This window comes from Artemia sp. Qi Xiang Cuo, chromosome 14 (assembly GCF_049724085.1).
Source record: "Artemia sp. Qi Xiang Cuo chromosome 14, ASM4972408v1, whole genome shotgun sequence".
In the NCBI taxonomy this organism is placed as follows: Eukaryota; Metazoa; Arthropoda; class Branchiopoda; order Anostraca; family Artemiidae; genus Artemia; species Artemia sp. Qi Xiang Cuo.
The window spans coordinates 44196562-44206839 of record NC_142807.1 but is presented as its reverse complement, the minus strand read 5'-3'; the positions used below and the strand labels follow the sequence as shown (position 1 = coordinate 44206839).

The window sequence follows — 10278 nt, the reverse complement described above, 5'->3', positions numbered from 1 at the left end:
TGACTCGTGGACGTACTTAAGTATGCACAGATGTAGATATTATACCCGGTCGTCTTGAGCTAAATGTTTGGCCGGGAGGGGGGATATCTTCGAAAATGTATAGAATAACCATAATTATACTGAAAGCACATTCTAAATTGTGGGGAAAGTCGTAAAATATATATAATAGGTAATAAAATATATATAATATATAATAGGGTCTAGTCCGAATCCCTATCCCATCATCCCCTGCGTTTGTATTTGTATCTTTCGCGTATCTAACATATCTGTGTAAAAAAAGATGATTTATGACTAATAAAATAATATTAGTCATATAAGAGTAGATTAAGGGCTGTTTTGGGATCCAATAGTTATCTGCTAACTTTTAGAAATCGTTCTAAAATGCACAAGAAATAAACTAGTGATAGGGGTTTTAAATAGTGATATGAAACAAGGCTTTAATAAGAATTTTTCTGAATTCCCTATGGCTCCATAATAATCATCAATTGTGTAATGTGTTCTGTTTAATCTTACCGTAATGTGGTGGTTATAAGACTCTTTTAGATTTTGAAGATGTGAGTTCAACTTTACGGTAACGTATCTTTCCCTCTTCATTAAGTAAAATTTTATAGAGTTAATGTTACTACTAGCACGATTCCCTCGTTCCTTACAAACTTTTTATTAACAAGCATGACGTAAAATTAGAATAAAATCTACGACATTATCATCACCTTCGTCAAAAATCCCTTATCGAAGGTTTATGGTGAAACTATGGCCTATTTTTTATTTTGCTGTGGTTTTCAGTTTCGTTGTAGGTTGCGGTTGTCAATATCAATATTCTTGGACAGACATGCCATTTTTATTCTGTTCCTTCAGAAGGAAACTTTCTGTTGGGATATTTTCTGCTGTTTTTCACTGCTTTGAGAGGTACACCACGTAGATTTTGCTCTCTCTTTTTGGTTCATCCTCTCGATTCAAATTACTGTTATCAAATATCCCTAATCCTATTGATATCTTGCTTGTAATTCTTTTAAGGTTCTATTGCACAAGAGATAAGCCAAAAGCAGATTGAGAAGAAATTCAAGTCCCATGAATTTCGGCTGTAGTGTTTTGGACTAGTAGGATTTTGGAAACTTAGAAGTATCTGGGACTGCCTTCGAATATCAGACTTTAAAGCCTGAATTGGTGTAAAACCTGCAGAAGAGTGTGCTAGGCGTTTTCCCCTCGGGAAATTCCCCCTTCCCGGAAAATCAACCCACTCCCGTATAATTGCCCTCATTTTTTAGCCAAATGCATCCCCTCAAGACTTTAGATTGCCACTTGTTTAAAATAGTCCAAAAATCAAATAACCATACCTCCTGGGTTGACAAGCTCTCCCTCCCCCCAGTCCCCGGGAAAGGGCTCTACGTTATGCAAATTGCACATTGTAAAGATATTAGGTTTTTATGGGATTCGAAAGCTTCAATTGGAAATCGAAAGCTTCAGTGTTTTTTAACATTCAAAAGTGCTTGGAGAGCAACCACCACCAACGCCCATTTCTCCCGAATGCATCTAATCAAAATTTTGAGTTAGCCATTTTGTTCAAAAGTCCAAATGTCAAACAACTATGCCAACAGGTTTGACAACCCCCAGTCCCTGTGCTAGGGCTGGGGGTAATATCATAGATTAGTTTTATTTATAGTACAATTAAAATTGAAAGCCACAAACGTAATCTGTCTAAGGAATTTGTTTTTCCTGTAATCTCAATTATTATCGTAATATTCTCCTTTCTAATACCGATGTTTTAATAAATTAAAGTCATACGGTTCAAAATGAACGTCGTTTTTAGTAAAGCACAAATGACACTCGTACCTTTTAGAAGGTTCGAGAGAGGGGAAGGGGGAGCTCCATCCTTATCTATAGTAGCTGTTGCTACTATATAGTATGCAAGTTGCTCATTGTTAAGATACTAGACTGACAAACCTGGATCTTCTAAAAGCATAGAGTATTAAGGTGAAATTTTAAGGACATGTTGAGAGAGATGCCAAATACAATCAAAACACACTTTGTCCTTGCTGTTGAGAAAAGGGTATATATGCAATATCTAAGCAACGGCTGATAGTATTGGGTTGAAACTTTCAATGTATGTTGAGGGGGACCTGAAGATAGATTGGAGAGCAACCAACCCTATCTCTCCTTGGTCTTTTTATGTACCCCTCTCCTTAATAATGGCCAAAATTTTATAATTGTCATTTTGTTCAAACTAGTCAAAAGGTTTAACAACTATGCCTCCAGAGATTCCATGCCCCCCCCCACAGCCCCGGGGCAAGAATTGTAAATTATGCAATGTAACTATTGTTTGCATGCAAGATTTATGATTAGGAAAAGGGGAGTTTTGCTGGTTGCACCCGAAAAGGCCAGCGGTATTAAGTTGAAACTTTGGAGAAGTTAGAGGGGTATCTTGAACTAAATCAAAAGAACTGTATACATCTAGTTTGTCAAAAGGTGGATCCGCGATTTCTTAAGAACGGCTGAGAGTATTAAGTTGAAACTTTCAGGACATTAAAACAAAAAAATTTTTAAACAAGAAAAACGGGTTTTAATTTTCTATAAAGCAGTGAAATACAAAACAATTAATTATGCACGAAAGCTCCGAATATTTCGGCCCCACATCCGGGAGCCTTTCTCAACGGAAAAAAAAAAAAAAAAAATAAATAAAAAAAAAAAAAAAAAAAAAAACTTAACTTACATCACAATAAAACTTACTAAACACATAAAGAGAAAGAAAAAAACAAAAGAAAAATATAAATAAATAAGAAACAAAACTCACATATTAAATAAACACTTCCATGCACTGAATGTCTATATGATTCAACTCGCCTCCTCCCAGTATATAAATGGAAATATATTTCCATTTATATACTGGGAGGAGGCAAGTTGAATCATTATAGACATTCAGTGCATGGAATTGTTTATTTAATATGTGAGTTTTGTTTCTTATTTATTTATATTTTTTCTTTTGTTTTTTTTCTCTTTATGTGTTTAGTATGTTTTATTGTGATGTAAGTTAAGTTTTTTTTTTTTTTTTATTTTATTTATTTATTTTATTTTTTTCCGTTTATAAAGGCTCCCGGATTTGGGGCCGAAATATTAGGAGATTTTTTGAATAATTAATTGGTTTTTATTTCACTGCTTTATAGAAAATTAAAACCCGTTTTTCTTGTTTAAAAATTTTTTTGTTTTAATGGAAAAGCAGTGTGGTCTAAGAAATTATTTCAGGACATATTGATGGGAATGTTTTAAAGTGGTTGGAAGAGAGGCAGCTCCCCTCCCTATCCCTCTTTATCTCCCCTCTCCCCAACTACATTCAGTAAAAATTTTGAAATAGTCATCTTGATCAAAATAGTTTAAAGATCAAATGACTATGCCCACGAGAATGGCATAACTCTTCATAGCTTTCGAGAGGAATGCTGAACACACTTAAAAGATACTATGTGCATCCAGTTTTCAAAAGGCGTATCTGCAATATCTCGAGAACTGCTGAAGGTATTAAGTTTAAAATGGGTTCTCGGGAAATATGTATATATATATATATATATATATATATATATATATATATATATATATATATATATATATATATATATATATATATATATATATATATATATATATATATATATATATATATATATATATATTATTTCTTACTCTTTTTTGACGGTACTAATGATGCCCTAAAAAACAAGGACAAAATACAATAAATAAAAGTTGAAAGCAAAAGCTCACTACATGCTCCAAATTTAGAGCTTACTCCTTTTATAACGTTTCTGATGCTTCCCCACGTAAAAAGGACTAAATAAAAGTTGAAAGCAAAAGCTCACTACACGTTCCAAATTTGAAGCATACTCCTTTTATGAAATTCTAATGCTCACTACACGCTCCAAATTTGGAATTAATTCCTTATAAGACGATTCTTATGCTGCCCCACGAAAAAGGGACAAAATAAAAAAAGACATGAAAGCAAAACTTTACACTGCACGACTCAAATTAGTAACTTACGACTTATATGACGGTTCTGGTGCTGCCCCACGAAAAAGGGGAAAAAACGAAAGGAAAATCTCACACCAAACTCTCTAAATTTGGAGCTTACTCCTTATATGACGGTTCTGATACTGCCTCACAAAAAAGGGACAAAATATAAGTAAATATAACTTGAATATATATATATATATATATATATATATATATATATATATATATATATATATATATATATATATATATATATATATATATATATATATATATATATATATATATATATATATATATTCAGCTTACACTGCACACTCCTAATTTGGAGCTTCCTTATATGGGGGTTCTGATGCCCTCCTCCCCCCCCCCCAAAAAAAAACAAAACTTGAAAGTAAAGTCTCACACTACACGCTCCAAATTGGGAGCTTACTTCATTAATGACAATTCTGATGCTGCCCTACAAAAAAAAGGACGAAATAAATTAAATATAACTTGAAATCGAAACCTCAGACCACACGCTTTAAATTTGGAGCTTACTCCTTTTATGACGGTTCTGATGCTGCTTCCCCATAAATTGAAAAATAAAATAAATAAACCTTGAAAGCAAAACTTCACAACAAACGCTCCGAATTTGGAGCTTGCTCCTTATATGGGGTTCTGATACTGCTCCACAAAAAAGGAAACAATAAAATAAAATTTGAAAGTAAAAGCGCACAGTAAACGCTCCAAATTTACTTACTAAAAGCTTGCTTCTTTTATAACGGTCCTGATAGTCCCAACAAATAAGAATAGAAAAACAGAACGAAAAAAAGATTGAAAAATAAGTTAACATTACACGCTCCAAATTTTATAACCCTGTAGTGATTTACGAGTAAACAGATTAGCGTTGATCAAGCTTATCAAATGTTCATCATAATGATCATATTTTTTCGGAACAATTTTTTACCAGAAAATTCATAGCTCAAAATGGAACTTTATTTTGTATTTCAGGCGCAAGTAGACATTTATGTGGTTCTATACACCGCGTATACTGTAAAGCGTTTTCAGTTCACGATCCTGGTTTTCACTTTGGACTGTCGAATTAAACGAAATAGAATAAAATTGTCATAATCTGGATTGTTGTGGACAATCCAGCCTTCAGCGATCAGACCGCTCAGATAGACTATTCGGACAAAAATTTTGTGTAAAGAAAAAATCGACCAATAAAATCAGTAACATTTCCTTGCAATAAGAATTATAATATGAGCTGTCATTAACTTCTTTTTATATAAATTGAAAGGGAAATGGATTTCATCTATATACAATCATAATAATGTAATTGCCTATAACTGATTCTTTCTAGCTTTGTAAATAAAAGAAATAAATTATGAAAGCAAAACGAACAATGCGGTACTTATTTCAAAACGAATAGCAAAAAAGGAAAGAAAAACATTTGTCCACGTTCATTATACTTCGATTTGTTCGACAGATTGGTCAGTGAAATCAAATTCTACTCTCAGAAAGAATACCTATAAAAGCCATAACAAACTTGGTAAAATCTTATATATTCTTAACAAAGCCTTTTTACAATAAAATCCCAGCACAACAAAACATTTCCTAGTTTTTCAATATTTTATAGGATAAATCCAGTTCCGCACATTTTCGAGTTCTATTCAAACTGTATACGCTCGTATGGCTCAATATTTTAAGCACTTAGTTTTAAACCATATCTCTAAAGAATAACATACAATGAGAAAGAAAACAGGAAAATGGAATGTGAGCTTGTAAGCAGATTAACAACCATGTGCAAAATATTACATAAAGATGTTTTGTATCTTCTTCTTCTTATTATTTGAATTAATACAAAGACGCTTCTGCATAATCTCATCACTGAATCAAATTTCGGGCCCTGCAGTATGTTGCTACAGCTAGGTTAGATCTCTGGTTCCCGTATTACCAAATTGAGGTCTAACCTACTGTGCCACAACAGAATAGATGTTTTATATATCTTGTAAAAATCAAAGACAATGGGGTACTTATAAGAGTGTGAACTAGCGCTAGTGTCGATATAAAAAAAAGAAACTATCAGTGTCACCTAGCGTTTGGCAACACTGGCATTTTTTCCGGTCTAATAATAAGAATATTTAACTTAATTAGTGTAGTTGGTAAAAATAGGGTAGCAATGAGTGTCTGATTTCGGTTCCTCACAAAAAACGACAAAAAGCTTGGAAAATCCAAAGCGTCGTCAAGAGCTAGATTGCGTTGATGTTTACCCTTTTGTCGACACTATCGCCAAATTTCACACAGCTTTAAATCTGTCTCACTACATGGACCAAGAAAGGGTGCATATGTTCTTTTGTAAAAAAAAGTTTTCACTGCATAAGCTTATGAATAGAAAAGCAGAGGTCATTTTGGAGTGAGCAAAGGAGAAAAGATCATCCCGTAATTTTCAAAGAGTTACAGGAAAGCTTGCAGGTAAATTAAATTATTATCGTATAAGTGTTAAGGTGCGTTTTAGCCTGAATGGACTCAGCACAGTGCTCAACATAGGGAAAAATATTAAATCTTACGTTTTAAATACAGATGAACAGCTTTACAGACGAAAGGAAACGAAACGAAAAGAGAAAACAAAGAAAAACGGGATCTTCCAAGAAGAATGAACCCAATGGGGCAGTTAGTTCATTAAAAAAAAAAAAAAAAAAAAAAAATAAAATAAATTTAAATAAAATAATAAAAAAAATTATAAAAATGATAAGTGACAGATTCCTTAAAAGAGTTTACGAAAAAAGGAGATACGGCATCATAGGAAATAGTTTAGCATAAAATATAACAAAGGTTATTTTTCTAAATAACTAAATAGATGTTACATTAATAAATAAATAACAAATAGTCTAAAAACTAACAGCAATTGACTTGACTATTCAGCAATCAATTCTTTAACTCCAATTTTATGCCAAGTCAGCCTCACTACAGGAATTAAGAGTGACAGCCTCACTATTTTTATTTACCTTGGAAGATGGACCTTGTCATATGTCCGTTTAGTCTTTTATTATTTTTAGTTTTCTTATTGTAGAGATAGAGAAAAAATTAGTGAGGGAGGGCATTTCCGCCGTTCCTGATTTCATTTTCAGTTTAAGAGCACTCAAATATACTCATTTGATGCATTGAAAAAAAAAAGTGAAATATTGCATCTTTCACGAATGATCACGAAATTTCACGAAAAATCAAGAATGTGTGTTAATTAGTTTTATTTTTTCCCCAGGGATGATAGTTTCGAATCAGTAGTCCTAAAAGATCGAGATAGGGCTCGTTGGAACGAAAACTAAAAGTTCTATTGTCCTTTTTAAGTGACCAAAAAGATTGTACGGCAACTAGCCCCCTCCGATATCTGTTTTTTTTTTTCTCAAAGACATCCGATGGAAATTTTGAGATAACCATTTGGTTCAGCATATTTGAAAGACCCAATAACTATGCCTCTAAGGATGGCATGATCCCCCCCCCCGCCCACGGCCTCTGGGGAAAGGTTATGTTATTTGCCTATTATTTCACATAGTATTTTTTTATGGAGAAATAAATGAAAATTTTTAGGGGAGAATTTCCTACGGTGGGGGGGGGGATTTTCCACAGGGACAGTTTTCCTTGGGGGAGATAGTTTCCGGTGGGAATTTTACATAGAGGGGAGAAAGGGATTTCCTGGCATGATTGAAAAAATTGTCAGAAATTATCTCGCTCGCTCTCATCTCATCTCTCGCTCTTTACGCTCAACTTTGAATTTTTCTCGATGTCTTTAAGAACGGCTTCTGAAACACAAGAACCATTAAATTTGAAGGAAAAGTATTTCTAAAGAAAGTTAAGACTCTATTGTAAACAGCGAGAGATGAGGAAGGGGCATCCCCTCCTCATACGGGGAAGAATTTCTGCTTGTTTGAAGTTTCAATGTTGCTCTTTACTTTCAGTTGAAAAAACTCGTTTTTTTTAGTTTAACAAATAATAATTATTGAAATATTTGCAAATTTTTATATCATGTGCAACCCTAAGCCCAGTCTAAATAATAAACCACGGTAGTCTCCTACAATATTAAACCTTTGTTTCTTCGAGTAAAGACGCATCCAGAAAACTGAACCATAAAACTGGAAAACTGAACAACCATATGAATCTCTATATTTATTTGATTTCAAATTTTTTACAGAATTTTTAGTGTTGAAGGCCATTAGATTCCGTCTAATGCACTAGTCTATTTGAAAAAAAAAGGCACAGTACGAAGCACTGCGGTTTTTCCCTATTTCCTTAAAGGAGCAGGCATTACTTGAATCATGTTATTCATGGGCGAAATTATGTAATTATGTAATTTATGGACGAAATAGCAATCGATAAGCTGACCGACCGATCAACCAAACTGTTACAATAACCCCAAATATATCCGGTAGAGACGAAATTGATCAGACCCACTTTGGAGTAGAGCCCCTCTTAACCCTGTCCCCCCTAAAAGACTGTTTCTTAATGTTATGACTGTCCACGCCAATGTTCAGAAGGTTCCAAGTACTCTAAATGAAGTCATGTAAACTAAAATCTGAATACAGTATGTAAAAGTATGGGGTAATTTGATTGAGCACCGAGCAGTGCTTGAGAGAGGAAAGCTAGCGAGATTTTAATCACTAGCGAGTTTACACTCAAATAAAAATAAAAAATCTAAAAAAACTGCTCAATAACAACTTATTTTTGATCACTTCTAAATATACTCCATCTATAAGGCCTTGATTGCACGGATCTGGTACCCAATCCGATCACAAATTGGGACTAGATGAATTAGGAAAATAGCTTTCACCGTTACCACTATAGTGAATACCAAACACTGGTCCAATACGGAGAAAGATTCGTCGCACCACTGATCGGAGCTCCGGTTTCAGATCACTGGACACGATGTCACACAAGAGAGGGTACCAATGTGAAATATGAGTGCGAAACTGAAAACAGAGAAATCATAAAAAAATATTACGAGGAAGTAAATTTTATACATTTTGGAGATTTTAGCGTAAAAAGCAGTTGACTGACTTCTTAACTTTGTTCCTGATGTGAATGGCCCTATAAAATGAGAATTAATGCAACAGAAGTATATATATATATATATATATATATATATATATATATATATATATATATATATATATATATATATATATATATATATATAAAATTCAGCCACCCAATAGCAATAGGAAACAATTTTCATACTAGCCAATTTGACCATGCCTATACTAAAAAGGACTTAAACTGACTTTTTTATTTGTACTTGTTGAAAGTACTGGGCATCCCCAGCTGTTCAAGCCCACAAGAAAATTAGCACATCAAAATCTCAACAAACTATGTGTGTTCTTTTTTAATATTCTCTATTGTTTCTTTAATTAGCTTGGGCAATCTGGGTTCGGAACAGTTCAAACAGCTGACAATGTTCAGGAGGGAGCAAAGATAATGTTCTTTTCTGAGATTTTTACGCGAACATAAAATTATTCGGAAAAGCTCCTCTGGGCGACAAAACTGTACGCAATTTAGCTTGTGACATACAATGTACATCTGTTTCTTATAGAGATTAACCAGTTCATAATGCTCTTTTTTATATTTTGTTTAAATTGTATCTTAGATATATGCCACACCAACGAGTTTCTTAGATTTTCTCTCTTTAATTCTTTGTGCTTTAGATGTTTTTTTAGGCGGGAGTATTTTCTCTTTTTCTTTTTTATCTTTATTTTATGGTTGATTTTTCTCCTTTCCTTTAATTTCATGATTTTTTTTTCAGTTGATAGACATTCGGCTATACAAGTTTTGTTTATGTATGAGTGCTTTCTCTTTACATTTTTTGTTTTCTACTATGTTATGTTTTTCTTTTTTGTTCCCATTTCATGATTTTTTTTCTCAGTTGATTATTATAAATTTCAGCTATAAGATTTTTTGTTTAGGTGTGAGTGTTTCCTCTACTAGGCGGGTCTTTTATTTCCCTGTGAGGGTTTTTCTTTCTTTCTATTATGCTTGTTTTTCTCTCATTTGTGTGTGTGTGTTTTCTCATTTTCTTTTTTTATTTTTCTATTATGTTTTGCATTCTGTTTTTCTTTTAATTTTTTTTTTAGTTGAAAGACAAAAACTTGGACACGAATCAAACACATTTGGAATATACAAATATATGTATATATTCTTTTACAGTCTTATACTTGTTTCTAAATGCTGTTCTGTTTATTTGTTGTCAAAGAAATTAGTTATCAATTTTGGGCAAAATATACTTATTAAAGGAAGAAAATCCGCGTAAATTCG

At 33.0% G+C, this 10278-nt stretch overlaps 1 protein-coding gene across 3 annotated transcripts in view; it reads right to left on the bottom strand.

Annotated features, from left to right (window-relative positions):
• Positions 1 to 6732: 6732 nt before the first annotated feature.
• Positions 6733 to 10278, bottom strand: part of Sec71 (ADP ribosylation factor guanine nucleotide exchange factor Sec71) — a 201612-nt gene continuing 198066 nt past the window's right edge. For all 3 annotated transcript variants that reach the window (XM_089100054.1, XM_089100055.1, XM_089100056.1), the window contains one exon: positions 6733 to 8939. In XM_089100054.1, coding sequence (XP_088956180.1) covers positions 8760 to 8939 — 180 coding nt within the window. In that variant the 3' untranslated portion in view covers positions 6733 to 8759. The remainder of the gene's footprint in view (positions 8940 to 10278) is intronic.